Source organism: Notamacropus eugenii, chromosome 5 (assembly GCF_028372415.1).
Source record: "Notamacropus eugenii isolate mMacEug1 chromosome 5, mMacEug1.pri_v2, whole genome shotgun sequence".
Taxonomy (NCBI): domain Eukaryota; kingdom Metazoa; phylum Chordata; class Mammalia; order Diprotodontia; family Macropodidae; genus Notamacropus; species Notamacropus eugenii.
Window position 1 is genome coordinate 225,151,086 of NC_092876.1, and position 16,225 is coordinate 225,167,310.

Here is a 16,225-nt window from a genome sequence, read left to right on the forward strand (position 1 = left end):
AGGGAATAAAAAAAAATTATTTTGCAAATCCAAACAATAGTATCAGTATTTATTAGGAACACATAATGTTTGTATTTATACATCAAGAAAGTATTCTCAAGCATTGCAAAAGCATGCTTTAAAAATCTTCAAATCTTAGAACATGAAATTGTGTTAAAAGTTGCATGGAATACTTCTTTTTTATCCTCCAAGTATAAGAAAATCATATTTTTTTAAACAATTTATGTTAGATGGTAGGTTTAAGACATATTTAACATGATATTGTTCAACTTAAATGAAATAAATGAATACAGATGGAACTTTAGTCAGTCAATAGCAGTTCACACTTTATTAGGAGAACAAGGAATTCACAAGATGTTACTCTTTTTTTCAGTTTAAATCTAAGAAGCTGTGTTAGCTATTCCATTCTTAGCCAAAAAATTTAAGTTGATGAGAAATGGAAATTATCAACTTTAGTTGAGAAATTCAGTCTCTTATTCCGGTTTCATAAGATGAAATCAGTGATGTTTTTATGGTTCAGTTTCCCTTACTTCTTGTCCCACAGTATACATTAATTTTTTACTAATTTACCAATCAAGAAGTAGAGAAGACACATGATACATCAACTATCAAATGAAACAAAACAAAACAGTCTCACCTCTGCTGACATCCATCGCATAGAGTTCTCGTAGTCCAAGGTCATTGAAGGACTTAGTCAGGTCAAGAGGTTCCTGAGATTGGTAGTCCTTCAACAATATGGTGTGCAGAGGATCAAACTCACATTTACTACAGATTATAGGGGTAAGTTCTCGAAGGGATGAATGTGGACTAACTCGCACAACTGTCTTCTGTGTTTTCTTGTAATTTATCACTACTCGTACAGTTTGCTGAAATAAAATATAAAAATTAAAGTCACAGAAACGTTCTGGTTGTTGTCATTGAGTTGTTTCAGTCGTGTCCGACTTTTTGTGACTCCCTTTTGGAGTTTCCTTGACAAAGATACTAGAGTGGCTTGCCATTTCCTTCCCCAGCTCTTTTTGCAGATGATTAACTGAGGCAAAAAGGATTAAGGGACTTGGCCAGGGTCACAAAGCTAGTAAATGTCTTGAGGCCAGATTTGACCTCAGGAAGATGAGGCTTTCCTGGTTCCAAATTCAGTGCTCTATCTACTGTGCCGCCTAGCAGTCAGAGTAAAAACAAAAACTAATAAAGAATGACCTGGAAACCTAGAATTCATCTTTCTAGCTATATTCACAAAATTAAGACTAATTTTATGCCTACATCTAAAAGTTATTTTAATCAATTTTTTCCTAGTTCTACAAGTCTTTAAACAAAATGTATCAATTTAGTGTAATTTATAGTACTTGAGCATCAAACCACAAGATATATTAATTTCCTCAGCACACTGTGGACCTTTAATAGATGATAACTGATTGATTCAATGAAGTTTAAGATAGACTAATTAATGAGTTACCTTGTTCCTTTTATTATTTTAAAATTAGAAAACATGCAAAGATAAACTTTTCTACTCTTTATTCCAGAAATATATCTTTTGCTAATGCTTTACTAATTAATAGATTTATATGAGGTCTCTGTTCTAATTCAAGTGCTTAACATTTTATACATATCTGTATATTTAGTTGTGAATTATCTTAATTTGTGTTTCTTTACATTTGGGTGTGAATTATCTTAATCCATCCTGGGTACAGTTTACTGCACACATGCTCATAGAATTTAGCTTAACAATTTAATTTCATGTCACAGTATAAACTAAAAAGGCAGTCTTTATTCATTTGAGTTTTTTACCTCCTATGTGGGCTAGACTGATTTCTCTGAGTAGCCATAGATAGCTCAATGAAGAAGCCTTTTAGGATACTGGGATCTGATGCAAAAAACAAACATCTACAAAGCACACAGAAAACCATAAGATCCAAGGGGATTTCCTTCTTCTTCTTAGACTTTGTGAATATCATCACCTTCATGACTTGCTAAGTACCTCTGGCAAGGACATGCATCTCTTGTATTTGAAAGGATCAATTAAAGTTCACTCTGGTGCACCTATAAAGGACTCTCAGATGATCTTTATTTCCCCCTAGTCCAAAAATGTATAGTTCTTTCTGCACCTTATATCCGACAGCTCTCTGACAAGAATCAGGTAACATGCTTTACTGTAGAGCCTCTGAAGGCATAGTTACACATCACATTGATTAGAGTTCTTAACCCTTTCAAAGTCGTTTTCCAAAGAGAAAAAAATCTTTTATGATCTTAACGTTCATGAGGGAGACCTTCCCATAAGAGACTTTCAAACTTCATTTTCCTCCATGTCAAATACTTGCTAGGTTCAGATGCCTCCTTCCATGTGATTTTTTGACTCCTTGAGTCAGTAATATTTTCTCCCAATTCAATTTTCTTTGTACTATACTAATTGGTGTATGAGAATATGTATGGTTTTATTTTTGTCCCAAGTACCAAGCACAGAATTAGTATTTCATAAATATTTGTTAAACTGAATTGATATAGTATTTAATCCATGCTCTACATAGTTGAGAAGTGTATGATTCTTTTTCCTTCCAGTTTTGACAGGATTTCAAAAATATATTTTGATTGATGATCCAGTAAGAATTTATTTTGGTATATGCTGTAAGGGTATGGATTTAGGTTTGGTTTTTTTTTTCAGCCTAGTCCAACACTTTGTGGCCCCTTTTGGGGTTTTCTAGGCAAAGATACTGGAGTGTTTTGCCATTTTCTTTTCCAGCTCATTTTACAGATGAGGGAACTGAGGAAAACAGAGTAAGTGATTTGCCCAGGGTCACACAGCTAGTAAGTATCTGAGGCCAGAATCAAACCTCGGTCTTTCTGACTTCAGGCCCTGTACTACCCAGTTGCCCCCACTTCCCCAAGGTATGGATATGAATCCAATTATCCACCCTACTTGGTCATTAAGGACAAATTCCTCTTTTTTTTTTAATATAGCAACATATTCTACTATTTTAACTTGGTGTTTTGCAATGCTTCATAAACATTTCAAAGAGATAAGAAAGTAAGCATATGAATTATAATTGCTGAGATCTGCTCAGTTTATTTGTTAATAAACTTTATACAATTTTCTTCCTCAAACATTTTTTATATCCCCTTGTATCTTGAAAATTAATTCTTCAGTGATGTTAAAACTATATTGTTTTTATCACAGAGTATTTCTTCTGCGTGTACTTGATCTGGTCTAGCTGTCGGTTACCCTCAACCTGTTTTATCCCATCTGTCAAAACCATTCACGAGGGTGTGGCTGTTGGGCATGCTACATACAGCTTCTTGGAGCCAGACATGACAGCTGGGTGACCAGGTATACACCAAAGATAGATGAGCAGCCCTGATGAGGATTCACACCAGAAGTGTTGGTCCTCCTTGAATATCCCATATTACCCTCCCAAATATAAATGGGAAGAAAAAGAATGAAATCAAATGCTATTTAATTTAATAACCCAGCTGAGACTGGAGGAAAATTGAGAAAATTAATCTCTCATTCCTCATAGCAGAAGTAAGGGAACTATCAGCATGAAATATTCTCTATATTGTCAGTATTCAATGTGTTGGTTAGTTATGCTTTTTTCTTTCTTTAAAAACTCTTAGTTACAAGGGGTATAAAGGGATATATCTATAAACAAATGTGATATAAAAAGAAAAAAGACATCAAAAAATGTAATTTAATAACAAACTCACTTTATTAAAAATGAAGGAAATTTAAGAAAAGTTATAGTGATATTACGTTTATTAAGCCTCTACCATAAGCTGTATTCTGTGAGTGCTATATCTGTTTAATACAGAAAATTTTATGTTCCACAAAGTAACATAGATTTAAATAGTTAATGACCACTATATTTTCTGTATTCTGTACAGAATTCTATATTCTGTGTATTTCTGTATTCTATACTGTACATAGCAATTGATTCAATATACTCAGAAAATGAATACAAAAAAGGTCACTAACATGAAATATAACTTTAAAAAAATATATAAGGTAAACTACGTAGACAACAGAATAGCCCACACTGAGAGTAATTTATGGTTTACTGTTGTTTTATCATAAAAAAGTAATTTATGGTTTACTGTTGTTTTATCTGTTTAAGGAAATATTTATATGAATAATATTTTAAATAGTTTTAGGACAGTAAATATTTACTTTAAATTATTCTTAGGAGAAAATGTTTGTAATGCAACTAATTTGAAAAGCTGGCAAAGCATGATCTAATTTGGGCCTAAAGGTGTCTAACACTTGAAAAGATTCTCCCAAATCCTGCCTATGTGTGGCTCTCAGTAACAATTTTCCCCCAATAGTTTATACTTGACTTGCTGCTATCTTCCATTCACCAAATGTGTTTTCAATGAAACAATAATAAAGTATTATAAATGACTGAAAATCAACCATGCACAATATGACATTTTTCTTACCTTACACTATGACATCAAAATTGGAATGATGGTTCTTACCTCTGGTATCACTGGTGTAGGCTTCTTCTTATCCAGGTTTTTTTGTTTTAGAATTACTTTCTCCACTTCCAGCATTCCAATTGGTGTGTTTGGTTTAAATTTAATGGGCGTTTTTTCTGCTGATAACAGGTCAACTGTATAGCTTGATGGGTTTAAATGATATTGTGCACAAAGGTATATTAACAAATCCATCATGGGTTTGCTGTAAAATAAAGACAATTATGATCACCAAGAGCATACTCAATATTAAGGACCACTGAAAATAGTTCTTTTTCAAAGCCTGCTTAAGGTTTACTTATGTCTACAACAAAGGGACCAAGTTTGGATCTCATGAGTTCATAGAAGTAAAAAGTAATTTGAAATCTGCAAGGTATCTAAACTAATAATAAGGTATATATTGTAGGAAGGGCACTAGATTTGAAAACCTAGGCTCAACCACCATTTTTAGATGAGGCATTTAACTTCTCTAAAAATCTGTGCCCTAAAGAATCCCTTATTTTATCCATTTCAGAAGCCATGGTAGTGGGAGAGGAGGTCACTTCTGTACCCAAGAGAATCAAAAGTAATGAAAACATATTAAAGAGTGAGTAGACATAAAAGGATACAAATGGTTGAGGTACAGCAAGTTGTAGTCAGCAAAAGGCCAAGAGGGTAAGGGATTTAAGAGTTTAGAATAATCAAGGGGGTCAGATTGGGAAAGAAGGACCTGGAAAAATACTGAGAGATGGAGGAATCAGAGGTCAAGGTGAGAAAGAAAAACACAGCGTTCATAAGATATAGGGGAAAAAAGAGAATGATAAAATATTATGACCAAATAATGACATTTTTGAGTTCACAAAAATCGAAATGGAATACTTGCAAGTGAGGATAAAGATCAAAGATATGACTATCTCCCCCCTTGTTTGTGGCTGGGGCAGCTAGATGGCACAATAATAGAACACTGCTTGGAATCAGAAAGACTCATCTTCATGAGTTCGAATCTGACTTCAGAAGCTTAATAGGTATGTGACTCTGGGCAAGTCACTTAACCCTGCTTGCTTTGCTTTTGTTTCTTCATCTGTAAAATGAGCTGGAGAAGGAAATAGCAAACCACTCCAGTATCCTTGCCAAGGAAACCCCAAAGAGGGGTCATAAAGAGTTGGACACAAGTGAAACAACTCAACAACAACTTGTGTATAGCTGAGGGAGAGAGGAGTAGGACTGGTCGGTAAATAGACTGAGTGATTGCTAAGTCAGAGTATTTGAGGGGACAGCAACATGTACACTAATTACAACCACACCAGTGATGAAAACAATAATACCTCTCATTTACATATAGCTTTAAGGTTTGTAAAGTGCTTTACATATTATCTCATTTGATGTATGTAGAAGTATAAGGAAAGGAACTGGAGCTGAGAGGACTGAGTTAAGCATTAACTAACCGAGAAAGAAGGGACAACGTCATGAGCGTTGGTAGATAATGGTTACCCAGACTGGATGGGGTGATCAATTTGGATAGTATAAATCTCAAAGGAGGAGAGGTGGCTGAGTGATGGTAATAAATGGAAACCTCAAGCAAAGGGTTTTTATTCTGATTCTCTCACAGTGGGTAAGTGAAACCATGGTTATAAGAGAAAGTGCAACCAGTATAGAAAAGGATGGCCATGGACACAGCATCATCAGGAGAGATGCTAGATCTTAGTGAGTGAAGAGTGAGAAAGGAAGAGGTTAAACATGAGAAGTTTGTTAATTATGGAGCAGGAATTCCAGAGACACCATGGGAGGGAAAGACAGGTCTAGAGTTGGGATGTGTATGTGTTTGTCCTTCGTTGCCAAAGAAGACCATGCCATCGGAGAAATAATGACATGACCTGCACTTGACTTTGTTTTGAATGCGGGAGGGCTGTGCAGGTCACCAGCCTCACTTCTCTTCCACAGTCATCTGAACCCAGTGACCAGATATTCATCAGGATGACTGGATATGACCCAGGATGAGGCAGTTGGGGTTAAGTGACTTGCTCAAGGTCACACAGCTAGTGAGTGTCAAGCGTCTGAGGTGAGATTTGAACTCAGGTCCTCCTGACTCCTGCACTGGTGCTCTATCCACTGCACCACCCAGCTGCCCTGCAGAGTTGGGATGCAGGGCTGAGGTGGAGTAGGAAATGATAGAATGAACAGCTGGAGGGGCTGGGAAAGGGAGCGTGCATAGGCAGTCTCAGGTTTCAGTATTCTGCAATGGCAAAAGCATGAAGGGAGTAGGACTAAGTAGGACTACTGGGGCAAGAACCCAAGAAGGTACACTAAGAAAGGCAGGTGATGCAAAGGTTCTAGACTATCCCTCAAGGTTCTGAACCTTGCTTTGGGCTATCTGGCTGTGTCTTGTAAGGGACTGGGAAGCTTGCCTCATGGCAGGCATAAGAAGCAGAAAAAGGTATATCATGAGGAAGTCTGGGAGCTAGGTCAGGAGGCAGGAGATGGCAGTTAAGAACAGAGACTTGGCCACTGTTTTGGCCCATGGGCCTCAGGAATCAGCCTGGAGGCAGGAAATGTCAGATTTTGTTGTTGAAAGAGGTGGGAGTGGGGATCATCTGTGGTAGAACTCCAGAAGCTCTTAGGAGGAAGAAAGTTGTGTGTCCAGGGACCTCAAGTGTAGTACCAAGAACATTGGGGTAATTAAGAAAAATTTCTCAGAGGCTGTGGCATCTAAGCTGAATCACAGAAAAAAGTAAAAGTTTTGAAATGCAATTAAGGAAGGACTACATTACATGCATGGGGGAATGTATAGAGGCAACACAGATATTGGAGTTGGAGTGCTGAATTTTGGAGATGATTATTAATCCAGTTTGCTTGGAATATGGAGTTTATGAAGAGGGTGGTATGACATAAGACCAGAAAGGTAGCCAGGCACTCACCCTGGTGGAGGGCCTTAAATTCTAAAAGACAGTTTTATTTTCATCTCAAAGCCACCGAAAACAACTGAAATTGTCTAAACAGAAGAATAACAGGTCCGGTCCTAGAGAGATACTATTTTTAAAAATATGGGATGATAAATTATTAGGATTATAAGTAGCCATAGTGATAAAATCCTATAGATCTTTCTAAATTTATAATTTCTAGATTTTACTGGATGCTTGTATTTAGTGTTCATAAACTTTAAATACTTCACTTACATATCAAGTACGTGCAAAATAAGCTATTTTGTGTCCCTTTTAAGACAGCATTTCAAAGCTGCCAACTTTCATTCAAAGAAAGCTAAAAGAGCAAAGGTGTGATGTGCAACTTTAATATTTTTCTTTTTTTGTTTGGTTTTTTTTTTTTTTAATTTCATGGCTTATTAGGGTTAGCACACTGGGGATTTCAATAGTCTATGAAAAACATGTCAAACACCCAGCAGGCAGCAACACTCCCAAGTAATGAGATTAAAATGCAATCAAAAAATGTTTAATAAAAAAACTAAAAAATGAGAGAGAACATAGATATTGTTAGTATGTAGTTTTCTAAGTCAGCATGAGGTTTTCTGCACAATTTAGTGAGGTGTTTGTATTTGAGTCTGACATCGGTGTTCTAGGAAATAGTGAGTTGTAGGGAATTCACTGGTGAGAAAATTATCCTCACACACTATATACAAGGGGATGCTGGAGCCAGCTTGAACTGGCTTGGGGGTCAATTATCAAGATTTCGGTTAGAGCATTTACATCTCTGAAATCAGCAAATGCTGTGAATCAGAGTTTGATTTATTTTGTTAATTGTCTAGACTTAGGAAAATGATGGAGAAAATGTTAATACAGATTAAATTTAAGTGTGTCGTGCTTACACCGTATCCCCCTGAGTACACCCTTGCATATGTGTATAATGTGTGTGATGTGCACACATGCATATGTATATGTGCATGCATGCATTACATGTTGTCTTCCCTGATAAAATATAAGCTTTTTGAGAGTAGAGATCTTTATGTACAGTACAGTGGCCCTTGTTTCCATTTGAGTTTGATCCCACTGGTTTAGGAAATTCACTGGTGAGGAAATCACCTCTAAATGACCCAAGTTAGTAGCTTCTCTGTAAGGTGATACAGTGACTAAAGCACCGGGCCTGGAGTCAGAAAGTCAAGTTCAAATCTGACCTCAAACAGTAACTGTGTGACTCTGGGCAACTCGTAACCTTTGTCTGCCTCAGTTTTCTAAACTATAAAATGGGGATAATAATAGTAGCTACCTTGTAGTAAAGATCAAATGAGACCATTTTTGTAAAGTGCTTAGCAGAGCGCTTAGTAAAGTGCTTCATAACATAGCAGGCACTATATGAAATGTTATTATATTTTATTGTTAGTGTTAACGGTACTGCCCCTCTCCAAAAGGGTCCTGTTGCAGGAGGCTGATGCTGGGAGAACAGAAGACAAGGCTACAGCAGTCCCAAGATAACACCCCTAGGAAGGCAATATTCCTCTGACCTAATCAATCAGTCTTATCAGATACTCACACAGTTTTCCCCCTCCTCAACCAGGTACAAAGTAACTAGCACACAAGCAGTAAAAATTCTTACTCCTTTCACTTCCCTATTGACTTTGGACCCTCCCAGATTTCTTTTCCCACCATGCCCCAGTATGCCTTGGTTTCCCTGATAAGTCTTTCCTCCACTATGGCTCTTTCCTCTGATTGGCAGGCTCCTCCAATAGCTTCTACTTGAAGTAAGGACCCAGGACAACCATGTTCACTGCTTCATTACTCCTGACTCTTTAGGCTTTTTTCCTCTACCATTCCTCCTCTGCACAGGTACCTTCTTCCACATTTCTTTCCTTTTGCTTTCTTCTTCTACTAAAGGATAAACTTCCTGAGAGCAGGGATTCTTTCTTTCTGCTTTTATTTGTATCCCCAACACTTAGCACAGTGCCTAGCAATAGGCAACGATGAATAAATGTTTGTTGACAGCTTGACTTAACTACTAACATATATTAAGTTAATCCTTTACCTCTCCAAATTTTTAAAGAGCATTACATTTCCATCAGTAGATTAAATTTCTATTCACTTCTAATAAATTAGAGTAGGTCTAGAATCGAAGTTGATGTGAGAGATTCAGGAACATCACACAGATAAAGCTTAAGTCTACCTTTCTAAGCTTAGTTTTTTCTCCCTCAATCTAATCCAGCTGGCTGACTTGTATGTTTGCCAATGCACTTCCTTCCCAACTTGACTCTTTAGCACTACATTCTGTTGTTATAGATCAGTCACTGTTTTTGGTTATATCCAGCTCTCTGTGACCTCATTTGGTGTTTTCTTGGCAAAGAACTGGAGCAATTTGCCATTTTCTTCTCCAGTTCATTTTACAGATGAGGAAACTAAAGCAAACAGAGTTAAGTGACTTGACCAAGGTCACACAGTTAATAAGTATCTGAGGTCACACCTGAACTCAGGAAGATGAGTCTTCCTGACTTCAGTCCCAGAGCTCTGTTTATATACCACTGACTCCTTTGAATGAAGCAAACTGGAAACTGATCCTGATCCCTGCACTACCTCTCTCTGCAAATTACTTTGTATCTATTTTATATTTAATCTTCTAGGCACTTGTTTTTCTTTGAATAGAACATAATAAGCTCCTTTCGATCAAGTAACATTTTTATTTGGGGGTGGTGGGAGGCAAGGCAATTGAGTTTAGGTGACTTTGCCTAACATCACACAGCTAGTAAGTGTCAAGTATCTGAGGCCTGATTTGAACTCAGGTCCCCCTGACTCCAGGGCTAGGGCTCTGTTCACTGCACCACCAAGGTGCCCCTCAAGTAGTATTTTGATTATGTTTTGGTATTCCCAGCAGCTAGCACAGTGGCTTGGAGAGGGAGGACAGGATATGTAAGCTCACTGGCATAGAGCAGTGGAGTATTACCCTGGCACACATGTGCTTTGTTTTTGTTTTTAAATAGTCTGATAATTGTATTTCCATATAATTAGATTCCTTTTTAATCCTACATATTTTATTTTGTGCATTTAAAAATATTCTGAGCAGTGTCCTCAGGCAAAAGAAAAAAAAAAGGTTAAGAATCCCAGGTATAGATTTCGTAGACCCCTGAAGAATGCTACCTTCTGTGTAATTTTGAGGTTTAAAGAGGTACCCAGAGCACTGAGAAGTTAAATGATTGCACCGTTAGTACCTGTTAGAAGTGGGTTCCTGAACCCAAATCTACTGGGCTCTATCCTCACCAATGCCATGCTACCTGTATGTAGCAGTGTTATATAAATGCTTCCTGAATAAATGAAAGGATTATATCTGAATGTACTCTCATTTTATTACATTATCCTTAGACAATTTTACAGTTCTTCCAGGACATGTATACTCATTACAAATTTACTGTCATCGAAATAAATCTTGGAGGTGGTGCACTGAATAGACAAGACCAAGCTCAAATTCAGCCCTAGACACTTACTAGCCATGTGACCCCGGGCAAGTCACTTACCCTCTGTCTCAGTTTCCTCATCTTTAAAATGGGGCTAATAATAGAACTTACCTCCCAAAATTGTTGTGAAGATCAAATGAGATAACCATTATAGAGTACTTGCACCTAGCACGCAGTGGCACTATTTATATAAATTTTTGAAATTAGAAAATGTATTACATTTTTATTTCGAAATTGTCAAAGTTCAGAACCTGCTTTTTAAAAATCCATTCTTCTAAAAAGAAGCAATATTCACTCTACTTGCCAAATTTAATTCTTTGGCATACTACTTTAACCAATAGATGGCACTGTACTCCATCTGAAATGGTCTTGAGTCAGTCACTTAAGTTAGTCATTACTAGTTAAAATTACATACTTAACCAGTAAGACTATGGCCACTACTGTACCACAAGGATGAGAGAGTCAGGGTGTATCCCACAGCATAAATCACTCTCAAGTTCAGTTTAGGGCAGGGCAAGAGGGAAAAGAAGGAGTATCATATGCTGTATCACATAAAGAGTATCACACTTCCCCTCAAAAGGAAAAAAAAGTATATAGTGGTGTAGCTCTATGGATTAATATGTCCCTCCACAGGTTTACAGTAGTAGAAGCACAGTCTTGCATTCTTGGATATGGGTAGAATGGCTCTTCTCTCCACGTATGTCTTAAACTGGGAGGCTACGTTTGAAAGCATGGCCTTGAGAGTCAGAAAGGAAGAAAAAGGAGACGTGGAGAAAAACACAGGGTTGTGGTGCTACACAGGCTGCGAATTCTCCTCTTCTCTGACTGGTCAGATGCTCCTTTGTACCACATTAAAAACAGACAAAATAACAGCAATAAGTAGCATTTATACGGACGGTCCTTTAAGCTTCATAAAATACTAGTTTTTTCCCCAGACATATGTTAACTCATTTGATCCCTACAGCGACTGTTGTGAGGTGGGTGCTATAATTATCCTCATTATGCTGATGAACAAACAGAGCACTGAGAGATTAAATGACGTGCCTACAGTCATAAGTTGGGGAGTGTCTAAGGCAGGATTCTGAGGTCTTCCAGACTCCAAGCCCAGCTCCCTTATCTGCTGTGTCATTTACAGGGCTCTAAGGTTGGCAAAGCACTCTACAAATATCTCATTTTATTTTCTGAGCAACTCTTGGAGGTAGGTAGAATAATTGTGCCATTTTACAGAGGAGGAAACTGAGGCAGAGAGCAACTAAGTCTCTAGCTCAGGGTCACACACAGGTAGTAAAGTTAAGCCTTTTGGTAACTGGATTTCAACCTAGTTAGGAATCCAGACTCGGCACTGCAACACATAGCTTCTTCTTGATCCCTGATGGGACTGATGCAGCTAACATTGCTATCAGCATGGTTGTATGAAGTGGTGTTTTCTGAAAAAGAATTAAAATATCGAACCCAGACAGAGAAAAGCCCATAAAAAGCCAGAAACAATGATATCAATTCTTCCCTTATTTTTTGCATAAATGGTCAAGAACTGCTCTTTCTGACCAAAGAGGCAACCTATAATGCCAAGAAAAGCATTTTGCCTATCACTCTCAAATGGCCTTCAGTGCTACCACAGAGAGTAAAAAAGAAAAAGAAATCCAGTGCCTGCTTATTGCAGCTCACAAGAGAAAAGAAATACAGGAAAGAAAGTTGGGGTGCTTTGTAGTCACAATGCAGATGGTTATAACCAGCCTGGACATCTATCTGCAGCTTTGTTCTGAAAACAGAGGCTAACTATCCAACTCCCAGCACATACCCTGGGGGTCACTGTTCATTGATAAAACACACAGCAATTTTACTCCCATCTTAATATTCCCATGGAACTTACTCAAGGAAACAAGCACTTATTAAGTAAGCACCTACTATGTGCCAGGTGCTGTGCTTTACAAATATTATCTAATTTGATCCTTAAAACAACAATGGGAGAAATGCACTATTATAGTTCCTATTTTACAGATTAGGAAACTAAGGAAAACAAAGGTTAAGTGACTTCCCCTTGGTCATGAATTTGAACTGAGGTCTTGCAAATTCTAATTTCAATGCTGTCTCCCAAGGGAGGTGGGAAAGTATTCTGGAATTCAGTGGATGATGATGCTAAGAACGAGGAAGGAGTAAGCTAAGAAAATAGACTCCTATTAGCACTGATAGTCAACAAGCATTTATTAAGAATAATAGATTTTCTTTTTTTTACTTAGCTAATTAAACATGGTTAGCTACACCTGTTTACACGGAATCCTTCTCTACTTCAGCTTTTAAAGTTTCCTTCTGAATATTTGCCCTTTAATGGGACCATACTATGGCCTTTCAGGTACACTCTCGTGGTCTTCCTACTCAACATGGCCTAGCTTCCATCTCAGTAAAATCTGCCCAGTATTGACAGAAATTGGTATGGGCCCAATGCTGTGAACACTAGGCATTTTTAGGGCTACATGATCTTAGGCGCTGTGATATGGCAGATAAGGAGCTGGCCTTGGAGTCAAGAGGCCTTGAGTTAAATTCTGTCTCTGACCACAAGTGGTTTAATACACATTACTACACACAAGCAGTAACAGATGAAAAGTAGGTTTTTTGCCCCTGACACATACTGGCTATGTGACTGAGCAAGTCACATAACCTTTCAGTGCCCCAGGTATTAATTAACCCGATGAGTTGCAGAAGATGTGTTCCTCTGCACTGATAGAAGAAATTTTTCAACTGGAGCTCCCCACATGAATAAAACCGTAGATCTGGTCAAAAAAAAAGAAAAAGAAAAAAGATATATCTTTCCTATTCTCATTCACTTTTCATGACTCAAAATTCTACCTAATTATGGAGATAAATCCTAAAATGAAGGGGGAAAGCTGTCATGTTATCTCAAGAACACGTTTCTCCTAGAAAGAACTAGCTCAAACAAGACTTAAGTACCCCATTTTGTTGCTCATCTAGTTTTATTATGTACTATAATTGTGAATATACTAAGATGAAGGCAGCTTAGGAAGCTTATGTCTTCAGAACACTCTCAGTGATAATATTCAGGTAGTTGAAGCTGAAAGGAAAAGAAAGGTCAAGAATACTGACTGTTCAAAGCAATTTTCCACATGAGAAAGGCATGGCAACTCAGATTTGGCTTTGTCCCACTTTTAAATTTCTGTATGGGTTTTAAGAATATCAACACGCTAAATCAAATGTTCACCTCTTCTTTGTTAAAATTTTATTTTTAATCTTTCCAGTTAACTTACCTACATACTAATAAACAACTGACTAAACCAACAAAATGGTGAAAGTCTATGAGTTCTTTTTACGTTTACAGCTTATTTTTACATTTACAGCTTATTTTTACATATACAGAAAGAAATAACTTAAACCTAAATGAAGAGTCAGAGAAGTAAAGTTGTTGTTACTTCAAAGTTGTTGGAATGCAAAGTGTTAGTGCACTTTACATGTAATCCAAAAAACCCAGCACGCCTGCAAACCTTTTTTTCTGGAAAAGGGGCTTTTCTTTTAAGGTTTCTAAAGTCTGGAATGAAAGATATGAAATAGCTTCGAATGCATGGAAAAGTATTTGAGAATGTAGAAAAATTCAACATATAGACAGTGCTAGGGACTGAAAGAAAAATCCTTCAGGAGACATTTCATGGCTTACTTATTTATGGAAGTAATTAGTAAAACACTGCTAAAATGAGAGATAATAAATAAGATGGTCAAAAGTCATCCCACACAAAGACTGAAACAGGTCACATCTAAGCATCCTATTAAATTGCAGCATACCTGCCATGAACAGTAGTGGATTTGATCACATCTCCCGGAAGAACCACAGAGAGCTCAATGTCCTTCTCTATCATGTTTTCTTTCTGTTCCATGATGAAATTAGAGGATTCTACTGACTCATGAGAAGAAACATCAATGCATTTAGTCTCAGCTGGAGGAAGCGGTGCCTTGCCTTTAGTTTTTCTTCTAACAAAAAACAGAGAATAGGAAATATTAGTTACATTTAATAAGCAATACTAATGTAGTCTTAGGTTAAGAGGTTTATTATTTGAACTGATAAGGACTCAACAGTATACTTTAATATACTAAGTCAACAGTATCCATATGTTCATCTTTCACCAAATGAGCTGCTCTTACTCCCTTCCCCTCCCTGTATTCCATGCTACTCCCAAATAGAACATCCTGCTTTTTTTTTTTTTGCTAACCTTACCAAATTCATATTTATCTTTCAGATGCATTTCTTCCATAAAATCTTCTGACTACTCCAGTAATCATTTAAATAAGATAGTATTTGTAAACTGCTCTGTACGTGGGGCACAATAGGCTATATAAAATGGCTTCTTCTCTTACTCCCCCATCCCACCCTCCTTCTTGACACTTGGCTCAATGAAGGGTAATGGAGTTGAAATGAGGAAGACCTGAGTTCAAATCTAGCCTCATACATTTCCTAATGATGTGACTCTGGAAAAACATCTTTGTGCTTCAGTTTCTCATGTGGAAAATGGGGGAAAGTATCAGCACCTACTTCCCAAGATTATGGTAAGGATAAAATGAAATACTCTCTATAAATAAAATTTGCTTTAATTTCTATACAAGTATTATTGTTGTTATTAATTACCATTATTATTATTATCCAAATTCCCACTATACTTTGAGAAGATCACATTAAGTCATTCTTATTTCACAGAGTTGTTGAAGGGAAAGCAATTTGTAAAATGATGGAGTGTTATTAAAATATGAATTGTTATTATTAGTATAGTTAACAGCATATAATTTCTTATGTGATAATTTCCAATCTCCAGGTAGTCTTCATTTTTTTTTAAGAACGCAAGGGGGACTTTTGTATCTGCTACACACACGTATCATTTAGCATAGCACTAGGAAAATAAGGAGCATTCATTAAATACTGACTGATAATGTAAAATTGTATAACAATGCAATTTTAAAAGATTAAAGACAATTATTTAAATACTACCTTCCAATTCTATTTAGTTAGTTAAAATTCTGTAGGAGTAAATGGTTTCCCTCAATCCAAACTTTTATTAAGCATCTAATATGTATGAACTGTGTTGGATGCCATCGCCATAACAAATAAATAAATAATTCTTGCTTTTTCAAGAAGCTTACATTCTACTAGGAGAATGCAACCTATACAAATAAGCATCACACAAGATAATTTAAAGATAACAGGCATTAGAACTGGAATCCAAGTTGAGATGCTGAGAAGTAAAGATAAGAAGGGAATGCCTTCCTGGCATGAGAGACAATGTGTTTGCTAAAAAGCCATAACAGAGAGGATCTTCACGCATCCTCTGATTATCATAACAAGGGAAGCACAAAATAGGGAGATATAAGCTTGCAAAAGATGTCTACCACATGTTTTATTCAAAG

General features: G+C 36.9%; 1 protein-coding gene across 7 annotated transcripts in view; it reads right to left on the bottom strand.

Annotated features, from left to right (window-relative positions):
• Positions 1–16,225, bottom strand: part of COBLL1 (cordon-bleu WH2 repeat protein like 1) — a 179,299-nt gene that overhangs the window by 51,306 nt on the left and 111,768 nt on the right. For all 7 annotated transcript variants that reach the window (XM_072612177.1, XM_072612175.1, XM_072612176.1 and 4 more), the window contains 3 exons: positions 14,615–14,800; positions 4,465–4,666; positions 638–866 (listed from right to left, as the gene is read on the bottom strand). In XM_072612177.1, coding sequence (XP_072468278.1) covers positions 638–866; positions 4,465–4,666; positions 14,615–14,800 — 617 coding nt within the window. The remainder of the gene's footprint in view (positions 1–637; positions 867–4,464; positions 4,667–14,614; positions 14,801–16,225) is intronic.